This window comes from Myotis daubentonii, chromosome 4, assembly GCF_963259705.1.
Source record: "Myotis daubentonii chromosome 4, mMyoDau2.1, whole genome shotgun sequence".
In the NCBI taxonomy this organism is placed as follows: domain Eukaryota; kingdom Metazoa; phylum Chordata; class Mammalia; order Chiroptera; family Vespertilionidae; genus Myotis; species Myotis daubentonii.
In genome coordinates, this window is record NC_081843.1 from 4,807,108 (window position 1) to 4,832,000 (window position 24,893).

A 24,893-nucleotide genomic window follows, 5' to 3' on the forward strand; every position below is an offset into this window, starting at 1 on the left:
AACCAAAAAAAAGTCTATTTTTCCTATTAAGTAGGGCACTTTTAAATTTATAAAACAAGAGAAACTAAACATCTAAATCACAATGTGGTACTTACCTTAAAAAGTGAAATTCTCTGCTGTGTTTACACTTTCTGATTATCAAGCTGTTCATTTTCTAAAAGATGAAACATTCTTCTCACAAAGGAGGATCTTAACGATCTGAGTGATGCTATTTTGAGAATAAAATTTGTGAGACCTGTTGTGGCACCCAGGGAAGACTTGGCTATCACGTTGAAGCAGGCGTAAAGGCTTCACAACAGTTGCAAAAGAATTGGTAAGTGTGCACATATTCCTGTGAGTACAGCAAAGCTGTGCATGGTAATGCATAAAAGCCAGGAGTTTGCAGAGAAATGCTCTATAATCACAGATTTGAAAACTACTAACCAACTTCTGGTGCAGGTTGACCCTTTCCCTTTTCAACTTGGGCATAGTCTTCCAGCCAGAATGCGTCTGAGGCTGAGGAGGAGGAGGAGCTGTCCTTGTCTTGCTTCACCATTGTCCAGTAAGGGGAAGGGGCTCTCACTCCTTCCCTGTGGTCTCCGTGAACCATGACGTCACAGGTAATGTCTGTTCCTACGCTGATCGTCTGATTCTTCTTTTTGTATTCATGCCATTCTCTGGAGATCGACATGGGTCTCCTTGCAGGATGATGCCCAGTGGACCATGGGGATTTATAATACTTAAGTTTTTTATCTAAAACAACATCTTCCTTGTCATCACTGCGTGTGAAAGAGTAGCCTTTTGCCTGCTCAGTTTTCTTCGTTGTGCTGGAAATAAAAGAATAGTGAATGAATTTTTTTTTAATCTTCATTTTAAAATGGATATTTTTTCCATTGATTTCTTTTACAGAAAGTGGGAGAGAGGGAGGGGAAGAGAAAGAGAGAAACATCGATGTGAATGAGACACATCAACTGGTTGTTTCCCGCACGTGCCCGGACTGGGACCAGCCCTTCAGTGTGGGCATTTTAGCCTCATACTTAAGTTGTGCTATTCTGTGTTTATCTTTTCTTTGCTTTTGAACAGTGAATCTGTCATCCTTAGATTTCAGTATTCTGAATCTCAAACTCTATAATTAATGCTTAGTTAGAGCATAGTAGTTGTATGAGCAAATAGTTTAGAGCCCAGGCTTAAGTAACACTCCCCGGTACAAGGCCCGCCAGCTCTATCTGGCTGCTAAATTTAAACTGATTAAACATGAGTAAAATTTACAGCTCCTCATTTGCAAATCCTCACATTTCAAGAGCTTAATAGCCACATGTGGCTGCTGGCTGCTACATGGAACAGCACAGCTACAGCACCCAGCCAGATTTCTTTGAAGGTGCAGGGCTGCGGCAACGAGGGTTCAGGAAACCTGTCAGAACTTAGTAAGGACCACTCCTGCATCAGCACTGAGCTGCTCGTGTTCTACCGAACTTCTCACATATCTGGTCCTCAAAGGGTCCCTGATACTCCTGTGCTAACACAGAACAAGCTCTCAGATTAAGTGATTTGCCAGAGTTTCAAGGCTAGGTTTCCATTTTCATTCACTGACTAACTGGGCTCTCAATCACTTAAAAGTCCTGTGGTAAGTTTAGCATAACAAGATAGACCTGTCCCTGCCTTCATGGAGTTTGCATTCCCCCAGGGCAACACAGTAAGCAATTGGTTATAAGGATTATTTCATTGAAATTGGGATCAATGCTGAGGAGAGACCAGGGTACTAAGAGGCCATATCACAGGGTCCTAAGCTTGTTGCAGGCAAAGGCTCTGCAGCAAAGAGCAACAAGGTAAAAGCTGAGAGCCAAGTGGACTACAGGGGAGGAGAGCAGCACAAGTGAGGCTGGAGTGATACTGGAGCATTTATCCTAAGAACAAAGGAAGGTCTTAAAGATTTTAAGGCAGGTCACAATTCGATATGCATTGTAAAAGGATCATGCTGTGTAGAGAATAGGGAACAAGAGTAGATGCAGAGAGACAAAATAGTGGCTTTGACTGGGGTGGTGGTAGTAGCTAGAGAGAAGTGGACAAATGTGGGAGATAACTGACAAGTCTTAGTGATTATTGGGGGGAGGGGAAGACAAGGGAGATAGAAAAATCAAGTACAGCCCCAAAATTTCTGACTTGCTCGACTAAGCAGACATAGTAATAGAAGTAAAAGAACCAAGGAGATTGCCCAGCAGGTTGAGAGGAGAGAGCCAAATATTACACCTTGAGGAACTCCAAGGCTGGGTAAAAGGGGACCAAGAGAAAGTGACCAGAGGTCATAGGAGAATCAGGGGAGTGGGTATCAGAAACCAGGGGCAGGTGATGTTTCAACACGAGTGAGGTTGGGAGGTTGTAAAATGTCTAATGCTCAGAAGCCAAGCAAAATAAGATGAGAGGAGCCCATTAGAATCTGATGTGAAAATTGGGGGGGGGGGGGTGCGGGGGGGGGGGGGGAGCCTGGGAAAGGCCTCGGGCAAATGATGGGAGCAAGCCCAGACTAATGCAGGCAGAGGAGTGCCCTGTCTGGTACAGCTCTTTCAACAAGTTTGGAGTTAGGAACAGGGCGGTGGCCAGAGTGGGCAGAGAGAGGACAGTGGAGTTAAGGTGGGGTTTACTGAGATGACAGAAGCTTAAAAATGCTTAAATGTTATTGGGAAGGATCCAGAGAGCAGCTGGATAGGCAGGAAACAAATGGAATGGGATTCCCAGCACCTTTAAAGGCTGACTGGTGTGGGCATTTGGAGGCAGGGTTCCCATTGGATGGTTTAGTCTTTTTCATTAACTCCAGGTTCAACGCTCTTGTCTCTCTCTTTCTTCCTGATGCCTGTTCCTGCAGATCGTTCTTTCCATAAGGATTTAGACACCTGGGACATCGTTCTAGCAGGGTCACCAATTCCTCCTACCATGGTCCACGCAATAATTTTCACATTAAACCAAGACGCTGGGCTTCATGGACCTTGGAGAATTATGTAGTATAACAAAGATTTCCAAAAATGAACTACTTACCATGTTACTGGGAATTTGGTCTCAGGGATTAAATCATATATGTCTTGCCATTCTTGGGGTATGTCAATAAATTCTCGGTAAACCTCGATTTGCAGCACTGTTCCTGTGGTGATGCATTGCAAAAGCTTTAAAAATTCCCGAAGAGTATATCCTAACACATTGGCCTGGCCAACACTAATCAGAACATCACCTAAAGAGGGGGGGAGATTAGCAGCGAAATTAATGGTTGAAAGGAAATATTCCATTTCTGTCTTTATTGTGAAGTGTTTCCTTTTATGGGTTCATATTGCTGGTTCATTTTTGAACCAAAACCAAGCTTCAGTCTTTATTTTTATTTTGTTTTGTTGTTAATCCTCATCCAAGGATATTTTTTTCCATTGATTTTTAGAGAGTGGAAGGAAGAGAGAGAGAGAGGGAGGGGGGGAGGGAGAGAGAGAGAGAGAGAGAGAGAGAGAGAGAGAGAGAGAGAGAGAGAGAGAGAAATATCAATGTGAGAGAAATATATTGGTTGATATAGTCCACACCCCAACTAGAACCAGGGACAAAGCCCACAACTTGGGCATGTGCCCTGACTGGGAATTGAACCGGGGGCCTTTTGGTGCGTGGGACAACACTCAACCAACTGATCCATAATGGCCAGGGCAGACCAGTCTTTATTTAATAAAAGCGACCACCTCAGTGACATAAGTGTCCTTTGCATAATAACAAATGCATGCAAGATGTTCCTTACAGCAGTGCAATGGTAGGTAATATGTTTTCAAAGCATTTCTGACAGAAGCTACACCATATATAATTGAAGCATCCTTTAGGATTCTAAAAATGTGTTTCAAATAAAATGAATGGCTATTACTCATTATTTTTATAGATATATTTTTTATTGCCCTAGCTGGTTTGGCTCAGTAGATAGACTGTCGGCCTGCAGACTGAAGTGTCCTGGGTTTGATTCCAGTCCCCTGCAGCATCGGTCCCCAGTAGGAGGCGTGCAGGAGGCAGCCTATCAATGATTCTCTTTCATCATTGACTAGAGGCCTGGTGCAAGAAATTCATGCATGGGTAGGGTCCCTAGGCCTGGCCGGAGAAAAGGGCCGATTGGGGCCTTCTGGCTGCTGACCGGAGCCTTCCTTCTGACTAACCAACTGGGGCCTTCCTTCGTTCTGCAACACCCCTGGGGTCAGCGCACATCATAGCGAGCGATCAAACTCCCGGTTTCCCAGTCCAACTCCCGAGGGGACATTTTGCATATTAGCCTTTTATATATAGAGAGGTTTCTATCCCTCCCTCTCCCCTGAAATCAATAAAAATATATTTATATATTTTTAAAATATAAAAAATATTTATATTTTTATAAATATACTAGAGGCCCGATGCACAAAAATTTGCACACTCGGGGGGGAGGGGAGTCCCTCAGCCCGGCCTGTGCGCTCTCTCAGTCTGGGACCCCTCGGAGGATGACCACCTGCTGGCTTAGGCCCACTCCCTAGGGGATTGGGCCTAAGCTGGCAGTCAGACCTCCCTCTGGCAGGCCAGGAGCCCTCAGGGGATGTCCACTTGCCAGCGGGGAACAGGCCTAAGCTGCAGTCGGACATCCTTAGCGCTACTAAGGAGGCGGGAGAGGCTCCCACCACCACTGCTGTACTGGCAGCCGTCAGCCTGGCTTATGGCTGAGCAGAGCTCCCCCTGTGGGAGCACACTGACCACCAGAGGGCAGCTCCTGCATTGAGAGTGTGCCCCCTGGTGGTCAGTGTGTATCATAGTGACCAGTCATTCCCAGTGGTTCTGCTGTTAGGGTCAATTTGCATATTACCCTTTTATAATATAGGAGTGCCTGGCCAGCCTGGGTGAGGGGCTGATGGCTGTTTGCAGGCTGGCCACAGCCCCTTTAGTTTGGGGGTTCCCAATGGGGTGCCTGGCCATCTTGGGTGAGGGGCTGAGGGCCATTTGCAGGCTGGCTACACCCCCCAGCGGGGACCCTCACCCCATTAGGGTGTGGCCAGCCTGGGTGAGGGGCTGATGGCTGTTTGCAGGCTGGTCATGGCCCCCAGCCACCCAAGCTCCCAGTGGAGGCTGGCTGGAAGCAGGTATTTGGGATTTAATTTGTCTTCTATAATTGAAACTTTGGTTGCCATGAGCAGAGGCCACAGCCGGCTCAGGGCAGGCGGGAAGCTTGGCTTCCTCCATTGCTGGGGCAACCAAGCCTCCTGTTTGCTCCAGCTCTGTGGCTGCCGGCCGCCATCTTGGTTGGGTTAATTTGCATATAGTCACTCTGATTGGCTGGTGGGCATGGCTTGAGGTGTAGCGAAGGTATGGTCAAGTAGCATCTTTGTCTTTTATTAGTGTAGATTTTTATATTGATTTCAGAGAGGAAGGGAGAGAGAGAGAGATAAAAACATCATTGATGAGAGAGAATCATTGATCAGCTGCCTCCTGCACGTCCCACACTGAGGATCAAGCCCTCAACCCAGGCATGTGCCCTGACTGTGGAAATCGAATTATGACCTCCTGGTTCATAGGTCAATGCTCAACTGCTGAGCCACACTGTCCAGGCCTGTTACTCCTAAAGAAAACGCCACTTCCACTAAGTGATGAATGAACGGCCTACTTTGTAGTATGCCTGCCTGGCAATTTACAGTGCCCTCCACAGTAAGTTGACTATATTAAATAATTCTGCATGAAACCTTGGGAAATTAGTATGCTTTAATTAAGATTAAGATGTGTACACAGAGAATATGTTGGTTCAAAGGGATTTGGCAGCAGGTCCCTATTCAGAGCACTGCTGGACAGGGAGGAAAGTGTGATGCTCAACTAGGGAGCTTCTGAATCCGCAGCAAATGGGAAGAGAACCACATCTTGACAGAAAGCCCCTGGGCCCCAAACTGGATGCTAAAAAGACCAATTATTCATGTGCATCCACTTCCCTACCACCAGCAGCTAGGGCAGGGGCATATAAACTAGACCCAGCCACAGGGCACTCCCACCTGGGCCCCCAAACCTGGAGCAGGAGATGCAGAGAGGTGGAAGGAGTACCCCACTTTCCAGGGCAATTGTACACGGCCCTGTGTTCTCACCACTTCTCAAGCCTGGTTCTCCAGCCTTTCTGGCAATTCTGTCGGATTCGATGTTCTAAATTCAGTGCCTTAACAGAATTGTTCTGTTGCTTGCAATGAAGATCCCTGACTGCTACAAGGGTATTCAGTAAGAGAGGAAGAAATACAGAGAAACTGCTTCTTAGAACACACTCACATGGGTAAAATCTTAGTCTTCAGATCTAACTAGCACTAACATTCTGCCAAATGGTAATGGAGACTTTAAAACTAACATCAGATGAAGTGACTTCAGTGAAGTCCCAAAGGATGTGTTCACCTCTCTGAGTGTGGGACACTAGCAAACCCTCAATCACCCTCATTCCATTCAGCTGAGGCCCAACCTCAGCGGACAAGCTCGAGATGAAGTGCCTTCCCTGACTCTGCATCCCACGGGCTGGAGAATGGGGCAGTGTGCTGGCCCCAAAGGACGCTACCAAGGGATGCCCAGGTCATATTTCCAAGGTGCTAGATTCTATCAGAAACAAACACTTCCACCACGCTTTTGGCTTTTGGCTCAGAGGAGGCTCAGCTGCAATTCCCTCCAGACACCTGAATCTGGGTTCATGTGACACCATTCCCCCAAAGTTCAGCTCCAATGAGATCAAAGTCATATATCTGAACTACACTGGTGGGAAAGTCAGTGCCATGTCTGACCTGGACCCCAAAATCGGCCCCCTGGGTCTGTCTCCAAAAAAGGTTGGTGATGACATCGCCAAAGCAACAGGCGATTGGAAGGGTCTGAGGATTACAGTGGAACTGACCATTCAGAACAGACTCAGACTGAGGTAGTGCCTTCTGCCTCTGCCCTGGTCATCAAAGCCCTCAAAGAACCGCCAGAAACAGGAAGAAACAAACAAACTACTAGTAAGCACAGTGGAAATACACTTTTGATGAGATAGCCCAGCAGATGGGTCAATCTTTAGCTAGAGAACTCTCTGAACCCATTAAAGGGATCCGGCAGCCCTAGCCGGTTTTGCTCAGTGGTTAGAGTGTGCCCATGGCCTGAAGGGTTGCGGGTTCGATTCCAGGCAAAGGCACGTACCTCGATTGCAGGCTCAATCCCTGGCCTATACAGGAGGCAATCAATGATGTGTGTGTCTCTCCCCCTTCTTCCACTCTCTAAAAAATATCCTCCAGCAGGATTAACAGCAAGGGGACTGCCCAGTCTGTGGGCTGCAGTGCTGATGGCTGCTACCCTCATGACATCGGCAGTGGTACAGTGGAATGCCCAACTCATTAAGAACTACAACGAAAAAGCATTTTAATTACAGTTCCGCGTATTAAAGAAAATGAGCACTTAGAAGGGCGAAGGAAACTCTCCATTTCGGTCTTTAACGTTGCTGAGAGGTTCCAAGATGGCTGCAGGGTAGCTGGAAGCTGCTCCCACTTGCTCGCAGCCCCAAACCAGACTTACAGCTCAATTACAGAGCACTCAACCTTACACGCGATTGAAGACTAGCTGACCTGAAGTTCAGGAAAAGCCACACAAGCCTGGTGAGAAGGGCAGAGCGCAGGAGCGGAGGAGCTGAGAAGGGAGGCACTGGGATGCGGGACCCCCTCCCCTGGGAGTGTGGGGTCTAACCTCGCATGGAGATCCCCAACTCAGAGCCACAGAGACGGGAAAGGAGCCTGCGTGGTGTTGGGCGGTGGGCGTCAGTGGGGAGTCAGTGCTGGGGAGGCTCACACTGCACCCTCCAGGAAAGAGCTCCAGCTCCCAAAGTGGCAGCACCCGCCTGGGGCCTTCACTCCGACTCTGTTGGCTGGAGACCACGCTGCTGGACTCGGCCCTGTGGGGTCTGCCAGTTACACCCAGCAGGGACGTGGAGGGGCCCCAGATTTCTTGGCAGGCTCCTGGCAGAGACCCAGACAGTGATTAAACTGTGTGGCCTGGGAAAGAGAAAAAGTCTCCCCAGCCAGGAGCACAGGCTGACACTCCTCCCGCGGCCTGTGGAGCCACTGGGCCTGCCCTCCCAGCATGGTTCACAGTGTGTGTGTGTGGGGGGGGGGGGGCGAGGGGGCCCACACAGAGCTAGGATGCTGGACAGCATCGGCCAGGGAGGGGCCTGTCCAGGAGCCAGGAGGGCGGGTGCAGCTGGATGATGGCATTACAGGGAGGCAAACCCAGGCCCCCCTGCGAGTTCAGCCCGCTGCCCCCTGAAGGAGTAATAATTAAAATGGCAAAGTTTAAAGTCAAATAGAGAAGCGTAAAGGCAGCAAGACACAGTTAGTTACCTATAAGAGAGGTTCCATAAGGTGGTCAGTTGATTTCTCAACAGAAACACTTCAGACCAGAGGGCATGGGCATGAAGTATTGAAAAAAAGAGAAGCAAGAAAAAAAAGAAAAGAAAAGGAAAAGAAAAGAAAAGAAAAGAAAAAAAAGAAAAGAAAAGAAAAGAAAAAAGAAAGAAAGAAAAGAAAGAAAGGAGGGAAGGAAGGAAGGGAACGAGGGAGGGAGGAAGGGGGCCTACACTCTATCCATCAAGGCTGTCATTTAAAATTGAAGATGAAATAAAGAACTTCCCAAATGTAAAATGGCTAAAGGAATTCATTACCACCAAACCAGTATTGCAAGAAATGTTAAAGGGACTGCTTTAAAAAGAAAAGGAAAAGGAGAGAGAGGGGAGCATAGGTATAAAGAAAAAATAACAACAAATAAATGCCCATCAATAATAACTTTAAATACAAAATGATTAAATTATCCAATCAAAAGACACAGGGTAGCCGAATGGATAAAAAAACATGACCCATGTATATGCTGTCTCCAAGAGACCCACTGAAGTACAAATGATTCACAAAGAATGAAAGTGAAGGGATAGATAATATATTCTAAGCAACTGGAAATTTTAAAAAGCTGGAGTAGCAATACTCATATCTGACAAAATAGATGTCAAAACAAAAGCCATAAAAAGAGACAAAGAAATTCACTACATAATGCTAAAGGAATCGACCCAATGAGAGGGTATAACCCTTGTAAATATAGACTGAGTGGCCAAATGATTATGACCACCCCATCATTACTTCGTTGGGCCACCTTTTGCCTTCAATACTGTGGCAATTCTTCTTGGCATTGACTCCACGAGATGTTGAAAGGTGATGCGAGGAATCTGACCCCATGCCTGATGAATAGCACTGTCCAGTTCTGTGAGAGTTGATGTTTGTGGAATCAGCTGCCTGATGGCTCTTTTAACTTCGTCCCACAAATGCTCCCTTGGATTGAGATCTGGTGATTGTGGGGGTCACCTAAGCAAGATAAAGTCTCCCTCGTGTTCTTGAAACCACTCCTGCACAATACCAGCACCGTGGCATGGCGCATTGTCTTGTTGGAAGAAGCCATCTCCATTGGGATACGCCATCAACATGATAGGATGAACTTGATCAGCAATGATACTTAGGTATGTTGTGCTATTCAGACGTTGTTCCACACAAATTAAAGGGCCCAAATCATGCCAGGAAAACATGCCCCAAACCATAACACTGCCCCCACCAGCTTGAAGGGTTGTATTCATGCATGTGGGGTACATGCTTTCATGCTGTTTCCGCCAAATTCTCACTCTGCCATTTGCATGATGCAACTGGAAACGTGATTCATCGGACCACGTGACTTTTTTCCAATGCTCGACTGTCCAATTCTTGTGTTCCTGTGCGAATTGGAGACGTTTTATCTTGGTAACTGCAGATAGCAAAGGTGTTTGAACAGGCCTTTGGCTGTTTTGCTGATGCTTGCTCCATGGCTCCGAGTGCCAACAATCATCCCACGTTCAAAGGCTGTTAAATTGCGTTGTTTACCCATATCTTCAGAAAAAAATCACTTCTACTGTCGTGGTAAACAACCTGCTTCCCTATTTATAATGGTCTGGCCCTCTAGCAAATTAAGCGCGAAATTATAGCTAATTTGCCTGCAAACGTCAGGTGGTCATAATAATCTGGCCACTCAGTGTAAATGTACCCAATATAGGCGCTCCTAAATATATAAAGAAAATCTTGATGAACATCAAGAGAGAGATCAATAGCAATGCAATAATAGTAAGGGATTTTAATGCCCCACTGTCTTCAATGGATAGATCTTCCAGACAATAACCAAAAAGGAAACAGGAACCTTAAATGATATATTAGATTGGATGGATTTCATTGATATTACAAAACATTTTATCCCAAAGCAGCAAAATATATTCTTCTCAAGTACACATAGAAGATTCTCAAAGACAGATCACATGTTAGGACACAAAATAAGTCTTAACAAATTCAAGAAGATTGAAATGAAATCAAGCATCTTCTCAGATCACAATGGCATGAAACTAGAAATCAACTACAATAAAAAAAAATCTAGCCCTAACCGGTTTGGCTCAGTGGATAGAGCATCGGCCTGCGGACCGAAGTGTCCCAGGTTCGATTCCAGTCAAGGGCATATACCTTGGTTGCGGGCACATCCCCAGTGGCGGGTGTGCAGGAGGCAGCTGATTGATGTTTCTCTCATCGATGTTTCTAACTCTCTATCCCTCTTCCTTGCTCTCTGTAAAAAAATCAGTAAAATATACTTTTTTAAAAAATCTAAAAAACATTCAAACAGATGGAGGCTAAATAGCATGTTATTAAACAATTAATGGGTTACCAATGAGAGAAAGGAAAAAATAAAAAATTACCTGGAAACAAATGAAAATGAACACACAACAACCCAAAATCTATGGGACACAGCAAAAGCAGTCCTGAGAGGGAAGTTCGTAGCATTACAGGCCTACCTCAAGAAGCAAGGAAAGTCTCAAATAAACTAACCCTACACCTAAAAGAACTACAAAAAGAACAAAAAACAAAGCCAAACAGAAGTAGAAGGAAGGAAATAAGATCAAAGCAAAAATAAATGACATAGAGACTTTAAAAAGAAATACAAGTGACCAATGAAACCTACAGCTCCTTTTTTGAAATGATAAACAACATTGAAAAGCCTCCAGCAGTTCTCAACCTTCCCGATGCCGCGGCCCTTTAATACAGCTCCTCATAGTGTGGTGACCCCCAATGTCATTGTTACAAATTGAACATAATTAAAGCATAGCGATTAATCACAAAAACAATATGTAATTATATGTGTGTTTTCCAATGGTCTTAGGCGACCCCTGTGAAAGGGTCATTTGATCCCCAAAGGGGTCACGACCCACAGGTTGAGAACCGCTGCTTTAACCAGAAATAAAATCCAAAATGAAAGAGAAGTAACCACAACCATCACACAAATACAAAGGACTGTGAGAAAATACTATGACCAACTATATGCCAACAAGTTGAACAACCTGGGCAAAATGGACAATTGCCTAGAAACATATAATCTTCCAAAATTGAAGCAGTAACTTTAAAAATCCCAGAAAAGAAAAGTCCTGGACTGGATGTTTTCACAGGTGAATTCTGTCAAACATTCAAAGAACTAACACCTATTCTCTTCAAATTATTCCAAAAAGTTAAAGAAGAGGGAAGATTTCCAAGCTTTTCTTATGAGGCCAGAATTATTCTAATTCTGAAACCAAATACAGACTCTGCAAAGAAAGAAAACGGTAAGCCAATACCCTTGATGAATACAGATGCTAAAATCCTCAAAAAAAATTATTAGCAAACTGGATCCATTAGTACATTACAAAGATCATAGCCCAGGTCGCTTTTGTTCAGTGGTTCGAGCATGTACCTTGGTTACAGGCTGGATCCCTGGCCCCATCGGCATGTGTGGACAGCAACTAATCAATGCGTCTCTCTCACATATATGTTTTCCTCTCTCTTTCTCCCCCCCCCCATCCCTTCCCGCCACTCTCTCTAAAATAGAAAAAATCAATAGAAAAAAATATCCATGGGTGAGGATTTTTTAAAAAGATCATATACCATGATCGAGTGGGATTTATTCTGGAGATACAAGGCTGGCACAATATCCCCAAATCAGTACACGTGATACATCACATAAACAAAAGATAAAAATCACTTGATCTTATCAGTGGATGCAGAGAGAGCATTGAATAAAATTCATCACCCATTTATGATAAAATTCTCAGCAAAGTGGGAATAGAGGGATCAGACCTCAACAAAATAAAGGACATATATGACAAACCTACAGCCAACATAATACTCAATGGACAAAAACAAAAAGTGTGTCCCCTGAGCAAGCCAGGGATATCTTACTTTCACCACTCTTATTCAACATAGTGCTGGAAGTCCTACCCACAGCGATCAGACAAGAAGAAATAGCCATCTGTTTGGCTCAGTGGATTGAACGTCATCCCATGTCACCAACAGGTCACCGATTCAATTCCCAGATTGCAGGCTCAAGCCCCAATGGGGAGCGTGCAAGAAACAGCTAATCAATGTTTCTCTCTAATCAATGTTTCTATCTCTTCTCTCTCTCTAAATATATCAATAAAAATATATATTAAAAAATAGAAATGAAAGGCATCCAAATTAGAAAGGAGGATGTAAAACTGATATTATTCACAGATGACATGATATTGTACAAGAGAAAACCCTAAAGACTCCACCAAAAACCTACTATATGTAATAAATGAATTTGGCAAAGTAGCAGGATGCAAACCTAATATTCAGAAATTGGTGGCACTTTTACACACCAATAATGAATATCAGAAAAAAGAAACTAGACCACCAACTTAACCATACACAAGAATAAACTAAAAATGAATACATGACTTAAAATTGGAAAACCATAAAAATCCTAGAAGAAACCATAGGCAGCTAAATATCAGACATCTCTCATAGCAATATGTTTATAGATACATATCCTACAGTAAAGGAAACTAAGGAGAAAATAAACAAATGGGACTACATCAAAACAAAAAGCTTCTGGCCGAAACCGGTTTGGCTCAGTGGATAGAGTGTCGGCCTGCAGACTGAAAGGTCCCAGGTTCGATTCCGGTCAAGGGCATGTATCTGGGTTGCGGGCACATCCCCAGTAGGAGATGTGCAGGAGGCAGCTGATTGATGTTTCTAACTATCTCTCTCCCTTCCTCTCTGTAAAAAAATCAATAAAATATATTTTAAAAATAAAAAAAAATAAATAAAAAGCTTCTGCACAGCAAAAGAAACCATCAACAAAATGAAAAGGGAGCCCACTGTATGGGAAACATATTTGGCAATGATACATCTAATAAAGGGTTAATATTCAAAATATATAAGGAACTCATACAACTTAACAAAAGGAAGACAAACAATCCAATTTAAAAATGGGCAAAGGAACTAAATAAACACTTCTCCAAAGAGGACATACAGATGGCCAAGAGACATATGCAAAAATGCTCGAAGTCATTAATCATCAGAGAAATGCAATTAAAATGACAATGAGGTCTCACCTCACGCCTGTCAGAATGGCTACTATCAACAAATCAATAAATGACAAGTGCTGGCGAGGATGTGAAGAAAAGGGAACCCTAGTGCACTGCTCCTGTGAATGAAGACTGGTGCAGCCATTATGGAAAACAGTATGAAGTTTCTTCGAAAAATTAAATTTGGAACTGTCATTTGATCCAGTCATCCCACTTCTAGGAATATATCCTAAGAAACCCAAAATACCAATCAGAAAGAATGTATGCACCTCTATGTTCATAGCAGCACAATTCACAATAGCTAAGGTTTGGAAACAGCCCAAGTACCCATCAGTAGATGAGTGGATAAAAAGGCTGTGGTACATTTACACCAAGGAATACTATGTACCAGTAAAAAGAAGGGTCTATCTCCCTTTGAGACAGCATGGAGGGACCTGGGGAGTATTATGCTAAGTGAAATAAGTCAGTCAGAGAAAGACAAATATCACATGATCTCACTCATATGTGCAATCTAAGTAACAAAATAAACTGATGAACAGAGTTGATCTAGAGTCATGGAAGCATGGAACAGAGTGTGAAGTCTCAGAGGGAAGGTGGGAGAGGGTGAGTGGGTGGGAAGAGATCAACCAAAGAAATTGTATGCATATATGCATACCTCATGGACACAAACAATAGGGTGGTGAAGGGCTGGGATTGGGGGGCTGGGGCGGGCTGGAAGGGTCAACAGGGGAGAAGAGGGACATATGTAATACTTTCAACAATAAAGGGTTTCTTTAAGTAATGAAGTAAAAATAACAAAGCACTTTGCAATAAAACAAGGCTTCTTTCCCCCAGCTGCCTGCAAATTGTGCACTGAGCACCTGCCCCCTGGTGGTCAGTGCACGTCATAGCTACCAGTCAGCCAGTCACTTAGGCTTTTATATATATAGACTAGAGGCCCGGTGCACAAAAATTTGTGTACTCGGGGGGGAAGGGGGGGTCCCTCAGCCTGGCCTGTGCCCTCTTGCAGTCTGGGACCCCTCGGGAGATAACGACCTGCTGGCTTAGGCCTGCTCCCGGGTGGCAGAGGGCAGGCCCAATCCCTAGGTGCAGGCCCTGGTCAGGCTCAGAGCAGGGTCGATGGGGAGGTTGCGGCGCCACCCCCTGTCATGCACAGAGCAGGGCCAATCAGGGGGTTGGGGTGCTGCCCCCGGTCACGCACAGAGCCACAGGGCAATCAGCGGGTTTGGGCACTGCCCCCTGTCACGTTGATCCCGGTGCCGGGAGGCATATTACCCTTTTACTATATAGGATAGAGGCCTGGTGCATGGGTGGGGGCTGGCTGGTTTGCCCTGAAGGGTGTCCTGGATCAGGGGGGGGTCCCCACTGGGGTGCCTGGCCAGCCTGAATGAGGGGATGATGGCTGTTTGCAGCTGGTCACACACCCTTCAGTGTGGGGGTCCCCACTGGGGTGCCTGGCCAGTCTGGGTGAGGGGCTGAGGGCTGTTTTCAGGCTGGTTGGTGACTGAAACTCCCAACCACTCCTTTTTTTCTTTTTTCTTTTTTTATTCTGGGCCAGCTTTAGCTCTGGCTCCAGCCCTGAGGCCTCTGCTGCTGAAAGCAGGTATCTGGTTTGTTTGGGTTCTATAATCTCGAAACACTGTATCAACTCCAGCTCTGAGATCCCGGCCGGCTAAAAGCTGGTTTCTGGGGTTTTGTTTAGCTTCTATATTTGTTACAATGTTTCAAACTGTAAGGTCAGAGGCTGGCAAAGCAGGCGGGGAACGTTGGAGTCCTTCATCACTGAAGCAAGCAAGCCTCATGTTCAGTTTAAGCTGCCTGGCTGCTGGCCGCCATCTTGGCTGGAAGTTAATTTGCATATCGCCCTGATTAGCCAATGGGAAGGGTAGCGGATGTATGCTAATTACCATGTTTCTCTTTTATTAGATAGGATAGGAAATGAGCAAAGGGAAGGCCAGATATTTTGGGCATGTCATTTGGGCAGCTTCACCAGGAAGCTACAACTTTATATTCCCCAGGGGTCCAACAAAGGGGAGATAGATGCATGCCCAATAAAGTTGGGGGGACTGTGCTCGCTTCGGCAGCACATATACTAAAATTGGAATGATACAGAGAAGATTAGCATGGCCCCTGCGCAAGGATGACATGCAAACTCGTGAAGCGTTCCATATTTAAAAAAAAAAATGTTGGGGGGACTAGCAAAGGTGCTTACTGTCAATCACACCGGGGGAGAGAGGTGGTTGGCCAGAATGGGTGTGGCCACTGCAAGCACAGGAAGGTTTGGAATATTTAATCCCCTGAACAAAGAAATTTGCTTTCTTGTGTTCTTACTGTTCTCAGGACTCTTGGGACTTGTGTGACTCTGAGTTTATGGGGCTCACTTGCCATTCACCCACATGACCCACAGCCATGTGGACCCTACCCACAATGCATAAATGGACTGCAGCCAGCCTGATGCTCAACTGGACCCAGCTCCAATATGGAGAGGAAACTCTGGACACTAGCTTTGCTTCTAGCTCTACTGAAACCCCAGCTACATGTCTTCCGTGACTGGACCAAGGGAAATGGGACTTTGGAAACCCAGGGGTATAATTACAGGAAAATAAAAATCACTCAGTCTCCCCGTGCCAAGTCTCAAAAATTCTTTTTCTCAAGATATCGTAAGGACTCCACCCCCAGCACCCAGTGGGGAAAAGGAGCCCCCACTACATCCAATAATGAAGCCACTACTAAAATATAGATTTTCCTCCACCTCTCCCAACTAGGCTGTAAGTTCCATACGCTACATTTGGTGTGAGGCCACATCTGTCTGGCTCACCGTTATATCCCAGTGCCTAGCAGGATGCCTGCACACAGTAGGCATTCAGGGAATGATAAATGAATGTGGACTGGTAAGAATGGTAGTGAGTATATGACCTGTATTTACTTTCAAAGCTATGTATTTTAATTTCTTAAGACTCTGGGTATCAGAGTCGGCTAAAGATAGCCTGGCCAAAAGAGATTTAAAGTTTAGCCAGAATAAGCTAACACTAAACTAAATTAGGAAATCAAGATGAAACCCCAAAATGAAAGACCAGAGGGGAAAAATGTAAAGTACGTGGTTGAGAATGGGTCTGGAAAGTAATGAAGCCAAAGAAATAGCAGGTTTCTAGGACTATCACCTCTAAAAACTTCAATCATTGTCAAAGGGAATGAATTGCAGTCTTTGAAGCCTAGACCCTGAGGAGAAGTGGCTGAATTGCCCTGAAGAGAACTGGGACACGACTTCCTCCGTGTGAAATCTCATTTCTAAGCAAAGGTAGGGGCTTCCTAGGCAGACACCTCTAACCGCTCAGCCCTGTGTATGAAGTGTCTTCATTTCTCTAAGCCTCTATATTTCATAACCTACCTTCCAGGAGTGTTGTAAAAATAAACGATAAGCGTCTCTAGACGCAAGCGGCAGACCTTTTTAAATTAAATTCAAAATATTGTGGCAGTTAACTGGTTAAATTAGATAATGCAGAAACACTTTGTACAATACCAAGGACAAATACTCAATTATTATTCATTTATTAAGCACAGACATAATCAATGTGCCAGTACTGAAGCTAAGTCCTGGATTTCAAAGATGAATTCCAGACTGACTTCAAGGACTCCACTAACTGTAGCCCAACATGAGATTCTGTTTGTGAGCATGAAAACACTCCTAGCCCACTCCAGGGAGTGTACACCCTGGTCATCACCAGCAGCTGTCACCTGACCCCAGAGGAGCTGAGGGGAACAGTAGAGCTCGTAGGCTCTGTGCTGGCGTGCCGTCAGTCTGCAAAGTCCAGACTCTCTGCAGTTTGTTCCAGCCCCAAAGAGTGATGCATGGAGAAAATGTTTTGCATTTTAAGGTGAAGTAAACTGTTTTGAAATAGCACATTTATATACTTTCTTTTTTAATCCACTGCTGCTAACCTGAGTCGCAGTTAGAATTACCCAAGGAGCGTTTACACCCTGAACTGCCAGCTGCCCGCCCTGGCTGGTGTGGCTTGGTTGGTTGGCATCGTCTTATGCACAGAGGGGTTGCTGATTTGGTTCCTGGTCAGGGCACGCCAAGTTTGCAGGCTCCATCCCTGGTAAAGGGCATGCAGGAGGCAGCAATTGATGTTTCCATCTCTCACATTGATGCTTCTCTCTCCCCCTTCCTTTCTCATAAAAATCAATACAGATATTTAAAAACAAATAAACCGAAAAAAACACATGCATTCCCTTGTCCCTAGCCCCAAACCAACTGATGCAGAAACTCTTGGGGGTTGCAGCCCAGGCATCTTAATTTTAAAAGCTCTCCAGGTGATGCTAACAGCGAACTAGAGTTGCAAACCAGTGGTTTGATCCACTGGGGCTCCTGTACCACAATCATTTTTTATTTAAAAAATGACACAAGTCTATGCCCTGGCCAGTGTAGCTCAAGTCGGTTGGGTGTCATCCTAGTCACCAAAAGGTTGCCCATTTGATTCCCAGTCAAGACACATGCCCAGGTTTCGGGCTTGATCCCCTGCAGGAGGCAGCTGATTGCTGTTTCTCTCACACATCAATGTTTCCCTCTCTCTCCTTCTCCCTCTAAAAATAAAAATATTTTTAAAAATGAAAATTTACAAAGGCATGTCTAGAGATTCTCTAAGTAAGGTAAGCCTAAGAGAAATGATTGCCAGTATTTCTTTTTTAAAAAATATATTTTATTGATTTTTTTACAGAGAGGAAGGGAAAAGGATAGTTAGAAACATCGATGAGAAAAAAAAAAAAAGAAACATCGATGAGAGAGAAACATCGATTAGCTGCCTCCTGTACACCTCCTACTGGAGATGTTTCCGCAACCAAGGTACATGCCCTTTACCAGAATCGAACCTGGGACCTTTCAGTCCGCAGGCCGATGCTCTATCCACTGAGCCAAACCAGTTAAGGCAATTGCTAGTATTTCTATAGCACTGTAGTTTTCATAGTACTATTATAAAAATTATCAAGTCTCATCGATCTCTGGCAAAGGTGGTTTTATCCCAACTTAGAGATTAAGTAACTGAGGCCTCAAAAGTTAAGTGAGTTTGTCCAAGGCCATAGAACTAGAAAGTGGCAGTCCAGCTAATGCTGAATGGTTTTTCCTACTCACCGCATTGCCATCCCATTGTGCAGCCCTGACTCCTGAGCACAGCACTAGGCCCAGAGCAGGCACTGGGAAAACACATCTTAAATTGGATAGAAAACTCATTCACCCAAAGACAAGAGAAGCAGGGGTACTGATAAAGCCTTTGGGCTATGGAGTATAACAGAGAGGTTCAAATCCTTGCTCCTTGGTGTGACCATAGGCAGGTTTCTAAATATCTGATTCCTTATCTGTAAGGTCTTTTGTTTTTTAATCCTCACCTAAGGATATGTTTTACTGATTTTTGGAGAGAGAAGGGAGAGAAAAACAGAAAATGTATGAGAGAAACATCAATTGGTTGCCTCCCATATGCACCCCACTAGGAATTGAACCCACAACCTAGGTATGTGTCCTCACTGTGAATCAAACCAGCAAACTTTCATTGTACAGGATGACACCCAACCAACTGAGCCACCCTGGCCAGGGCTGCAAGGTCATTTAATGTAGAATCTTCTTCAGGAGGCTAGAAGGGGTCAATGGGGGAAACAGGGGGACATCGGAGATTCTAAAATGGTGGTGGAGTAGGTGGAAACTACACTGATGCTCTCCCAGGGCCAAACTGGAATTACAACTGAAATACAGAAAAACCATCCTAAATAATCAACTGAATACTAGCTGGAGGACCCTGATAACCAAGGACAAAAAGTGAAGCCCACAAAGAGACTGGTAGGAAGGGCAGAGGTGCGAAAGGGCTAGCTGGGTGCCCACAGGCAGCAACTGAAATTCCAGAGGGATATCTTAGCTGTGGGGAGGTCCCCACTGAGAACTCTGGGGTCTAAACCCCAAGCTTACCCCTCTAGCCCAGAGAGCCAGAACTGAGAAAGGTGCCCACATGACATGAGAAGCAGCAGCATTACTATTTGTCAGGGAGAGATGGCTGGAAATACAGACACCCTCTTAAAGGGCCAATGCACAAAATTTTGTGTGCAGCCACTAACCTAGGGCTCCAGCAGAGGAAGGGCAGAGTGGACTAGAGCTGTGTAAGCAGAATCCAAGGTTGAGGGCCCTGGGGTTGGAGCTCAGAAGACAACCACCCCAGTTTCCTGTGCTGAGTCAACCCCTCACACTGCAGAGAACATCCAAATTGCTTTGTCTGAGGGGGAAGCAATTTCACCAACCTGTTGGAAAAAATGCATGCCCCATACTGTGACTGACAGCTTAAGGCTAATCAAGACTGAATAACCATCAGACTGCAGGCAGAGGTGGGTCTCTGGGAGTTGTAGCAAATCTACCTAATACAGGCAGTCTTCGGGTTACGTCGGACTCGACATACATCGTTTTGTCGTTATGTAGCCATCTCCCATTTATTTATATATATAAAAAAAGTTCCGTCATTTTGACATATGTACATATGTGCTTTATGTTTTTTATTATTTATTTACCATAACTAAAGGTCAGAAGTTATCTTTCTTTTAAATTTTTTTTACTGTTTCACTTCATTACTGCTGTGTATGTGCTCCGTGTGAGTGACATAGGTGCTTATATAGGTGGGTTCTGACTTATGGTGAAAATCACGTTATGTTGCGCAGTAGGAATGGATCTCCAATGTAACCCGAGGACCTACTGAACACAGACACAACCCAAACAGGCAGCCAACATGGGAAGACAAATAAACAAGCCCCTAATGAAAGAGCAAGAGCTAGAAGAAGAGCTAAAAAAATGAGATAAGGAATCTATCAGATATACAGTTAAGAATAATCTATCATATATACAGTTCAGGCAAGGATGCTGCACAACATGAGAAAAGATATAATAACTATGAAAAAAAACCAGTCAGAAATGAAGAATTATATAGCACTAATAAAGAACACATTGAAAGGAATACACAGCAGATAAGGGGAAGCTGAGGATCAGATCAGTCAATTAGAAGACAGTGTAGAAAAAAAATCAATCAATCAATTAGAGGACCAAAAAGAAAAAAAATTTAAAAACAAGAGGACACCTTAAGGGAGCTGTGGGACAACATGAAATGTAATAATATTCACATCATAGAGGTACCAGAAGGGGAAGAAAGTGAGGAAGGGATAGAGAACGTGTTTGAAGAAATAATAGCAGAAAACTCCCCTAACCTGGTGAAGGAAAAAGTCACACAAGTCCAGGAGGCACAGAGTTCCAAGCAAGAAAACCCAAACAGGCCCACACCCAGAAACATCATCATTAAAATGCCAAAAATTGCCCTAACTGGTTTGCCTCGGTGGATAGAGTGTTGGCCTGCGGACTGAAGGGTCCCAGGTTCGATTCCAGTCAAGGGCATGTACCTTGGTTGCGGGCACATTCCCAGTGGGGTGTCTGCAGGAGGCAGCTGATCGATGTTTCTAATTCTCTATCCCTCTCCCTTCCACTCTGTAAAAAATCAATAAAATATACTCTTATTAAAAAAGAAATAAAGAAAGAAAAATGCTAAATGGACTGGTGTAATGAGAAGAAGAAGAGAGAGAAAAACCTAGGCATACAGAATTAAAAATAAATAAGTGCCCACCAATAATAACCTTAAATGTAAATGGATTAAATGCTTCAATCAAAAGACATAGGGTAGCTGAATGGATACAAAACATGATCCAATTATATGATATCTACAAGAGACTCACCTCAGAACAAAAGAGTCACACAGGATGAGAGGGAAGGGATGGAAAAAAATTTTCCATGCCAGTGGAAAGAAAAAAAAAAGCTGGAGTAGCAATATTCATATCTGACAAAATAGGCTTTATAATGAAGGCCATCACAAGAGACAACAAAGGTCACTACATAATACTAAAGGGATTGATCCAACAAAAGGATATAACCTTAGTAAACATATATGCACCCAATATAGAAGCACCTAAATAGGTATTTTTAAAAACCTTCTGGAGGACTTTAAGGAAGAGATCAACAGCAATACAGTCACAGTAGGGACTTTAACACCCCTGCTGACTTCACTGGATAGATCTTCCAGACAAAAAATTAACGATGAAACAGTGGCTCTAAATGACACCCTGGACCAGATAGGTTTAATTGACATTTATAGAACATCTCACCCCAAAGCTGCAGAATATACAGTCTTCTCAAGTGCACTTGGGTCATTCTCAAAGATACACCACATGTTAGGACACAAAACAAGTCCCTACAAGTTCAAGAAGGTTGAAATAAAATCATAATGGAATTAAATTAAATAAACTTCGGTAAATATACTCCAAGACATTCAAACACATGGAGACTAAAAAGCAAGTTATTAAACAATGAATGGTTACCAACGAGATCCAGAAAGAAATCAAACTTCCTGGAAACAAATGAAAATGAACACACAACACAAAATCTCTGGGAGACAGCAAAAGCAGTCCTGAGAGAGAAATTCATAGCACTGTAGGCCCACCTCAAAAAACAAGAAAAAAAATTATTTTTAATGTATAGGGCGTAATGTCACAGGAAGGCCATAGCATTCTGCCACCCGTGAGGAGTAAGCCCAAGTTGCTGTTGGATGTGTTATACACAGAGAAGCCATTCTTCAGGCGCTCAACAAGAAAAATTATTAATAAACTATCTCATCCTACAATTTAAAGAATTAGAAAGAAAACAACAAGAAAAGCCCAGAGTAAGTAGGAAGGAAGGAAATAAAGATTAGAGGTGAATGGCGGGGGGAGAGGGAGTGGACATGGGGACATAGGTAATACTTTCCACAATAAAGATTTTTTAAAAATAAAATTAATAATAATCTCAAAAAATATGGAGGGGGCATCTGTAATACTCTCAACAATAAAGATATATTTAAAATAAGAATAATAATAAATGTTAATAATGATCAATACTGCCTACCAGGGAAGAAATCTTTCCCCACAGAGAGCCATGAGCTCTGCAGTGACACTGTGCCTGTGTTTGTATTACACTTGCCAGATGGGGGTGAAACTGGACCAGGAACTCACTGAGCCTGTTTCCTCACCTATCAAAGAGGATGACAATAGTTTCTACCTAGAGGGTTATTGTAAGAATTCAATGACTAAATAATGCACAATATGGAGGGTTATATAAGTGATAGCAACTGGCCGGCCCAGAGGAAGCTCTCAGACAATGTCGTCATCGTCATAACCTAATAACCTGAGCCTCCATGAAGGCAGGTGGGAGGGAGCAGGGGTGCGTGGGCGGAGGCACGGGAACCATGTCACCTGGCTGAAGGGTTCCATCCCTGGCTGCAGCCCCCTCCTTGAGGAGGTGGGTGATCTGGAGGTAGGGCCCATGCTGGATGAGTATCAGGCCTAACCCCAGGCTGCCCACAGGGAGTTCGGTCTTCTGAGTTTTGCTCAAGTTGTGCACAGGTGACTTGACCTGGAAGCTGGCTTGTTTTCCTGATAAAGAGAGGAAGACGTGTTTTAGACCTTCACCTAAACCAGTCGTCACAGGGGCTCTAAAGCAGACCTCCAGGGCAGTTAACACTCCATTCCTCAGTTTCCTTATCAGTAAAGTGAGGATAGTAAGTGTCCACCTCAGAGGGTTGTAATGAGAATTAAATAAGGCAGTGAAAGCTTTTGCCCAGAAATTAGCACACTGTGAATGGTTAATTAACATTAGTTATCATTATCCATTCACTTAACAAATATTTATTGACTCAGAAGTGTCTGCCCTCACAGATCTTCCCACCTAGTGGAGGAGACAGATACCCATTAGCCAAGCGAACAGACGATGAATAACAGCTGTAACTCAGGCGGTGCAGGAGAGGCACAGAAAGCTCAGGGAGACCAGTAGGAGGTCAGGTCTCCTGAGGGGAAGGCAGGTCAGGCTTCACAGAGGGGGTAAAATTTGAATTGAGGTCGAAGGAACTAATCAGAAATATTTATGCAAAGGAGATGAAAGGGAGCAAATGAGATCAAGGTTCAGAGACAGGAAAGGGCGTAAAGGAGGAGGGCAGGCTGGAGAAGCAAACACAGAGCAGACCTGCCTCCTTTACCCAACTGGGAAAGCTAGGAGCTGTTTTCACCAAACACAATAAAATTTGCATTTTTCAAAATAGGAACCCTCCTGTTTCTGTGTGGAGCACGGATTGGGGGGGCCAGCGTGGACTTGAGAAATGAAGGGGTTACTGCAATCACCCAAGCACCCATGACAATGAGTGTAAATGCCCAGTAGCATAAACGCATTTGGGAGAAGACACTGGACAATGGGTAGTGGGAGGGGTTGAAATAGGTTTTCTGCAGAACTGAACCTCACAAGAAAGTTTCAAAGACTGAGCAGTGATTTAAAACAAGAGGGAGCTTTGGAGCTTCTGGTGAGATGTGTTTTCTGCACATTTTCCCAGCGTTTCACTCACACACACTTTTCTTTAAGGACAAATGACAAACTGCTACTCAAGTCTTTGCCAAGTTCATGTGACTGGTATTTGGGGGCCCGGGAGACCTCCCTGTCCTGAGGAAGGGGCTTCCCTTCTCCCCCACCCCAGCTCTGGGGAACTGGCAGGGTTCATGGCCCTTTCCGCCAAGCAAGTGCCCCGGCCCATCACCACCCGCTGTCTGCAAAATACAGCGACCCAACTTCGGAGGCTCTGCAAGATTGTAGGGGCGATTCGGAGAAGACGGTACCGGAGCCTTTGGTTTCTGGGCACACAGAGTGGCCTCTTAGGCAGGGCTTCCCTCCCATCTCCAGCTTGCAAATGAAATGTCCTCGTGATATGCTCCACTGTCTCAAAGGACAGCAGAGTAAGTGAAAGAAGCGCTAGACCCCATGTTTGTGACATTTTCCACGGAAAGGGCAAACTACAGAAACAGACCAGGAGCTGGGGCGGGGAGAGGGTAGGCGCCAAGGTGCCACCTTTTGACCGCGGTGGTCGTTAAAGGCGGGTATGCAACTGTCAAAACCCACGGACGGGTGCCCTGAAAGCCAGACTCTGACTGGATGTAAACGATGGTCCGGTCAACGAATGGCGAGAGGCCAAGAGGGTGGCGCTCCCACTTTACAGAGGAGAGCGAGGAATGCTTGGCCAGCTCGCTCACCTGCACCTTTTCTGCTTTTGGAGACGGCCTTCTCCATGGTCCGGGGAGGTCAGGCCGTCAGGAGGGCCTCCCGGAGCTGGAGCCGGAGCCCAAGTCCGTCCAACTCCCAACTGTCTGGAACCCTGGAGGCGTGAGGAGCCCGAGTGCGCATGGGCTCCCACCACTCACTGCGGGGCGGGAGGGGGGGCAGGGCGGCGAGGAGCCCGAGGCCTGCCTCCGCCCTCCCCCGCCCCTCCCCCCCCCCCCCCCCCCGCAAGGGCTGCCCCAGGGGCCCCGCGACCATGACAGCTAGAAGCGGGGCAGCAGTGCTGGCAACACAGGCTTCAGCGGGCCCTGGGAAATAGAGTAAAAGTTCTGGCGCAGAAAAACAGAACTTCTGCAGCGC

At 45.0% G+C, this 24,893-nt stretch overlaps 1 protein-coding gene and 1 non-coding gene across 2 annotated transcripts; one reads left to right on the forward strand and one right to left on the reverse strand.

Moving 5' to 3' along the window:
• Nucleotides 1-12: 12 nt before the first annotated feature.
• Nucleotides 13-24,545, reverse strand: PDZD9 (PDZ domain containing 9). The gene is made up of 4 exons (XM_059691929.1): nt 24,509-24,545; nt 22,691-22,870; nt 3,010-3,199; nt 13-806 (listed from the first exon to the last, which is right to left on the reverse strand). Exons 1-4 carry the CDS (start codon nt 24,543-24,545, stop codon nt 419-421), a joined length of 795 nt encoding a protein of 264 aa, XP_059547912.1. The 3' UTR covers nt 13-418.
• Nucleotides 15,462-15,568, forward strand: LOC132233879 (U6 spliceosomal RNA). The gene has a single exon (XR_009452733.1). It is a non-coding gene; the product is annotated as a U6 spliceosomal RNA (small nuclear RNA).
• Nucleotides 24,546-24,893: the final 348 nt, after the last annotated feature.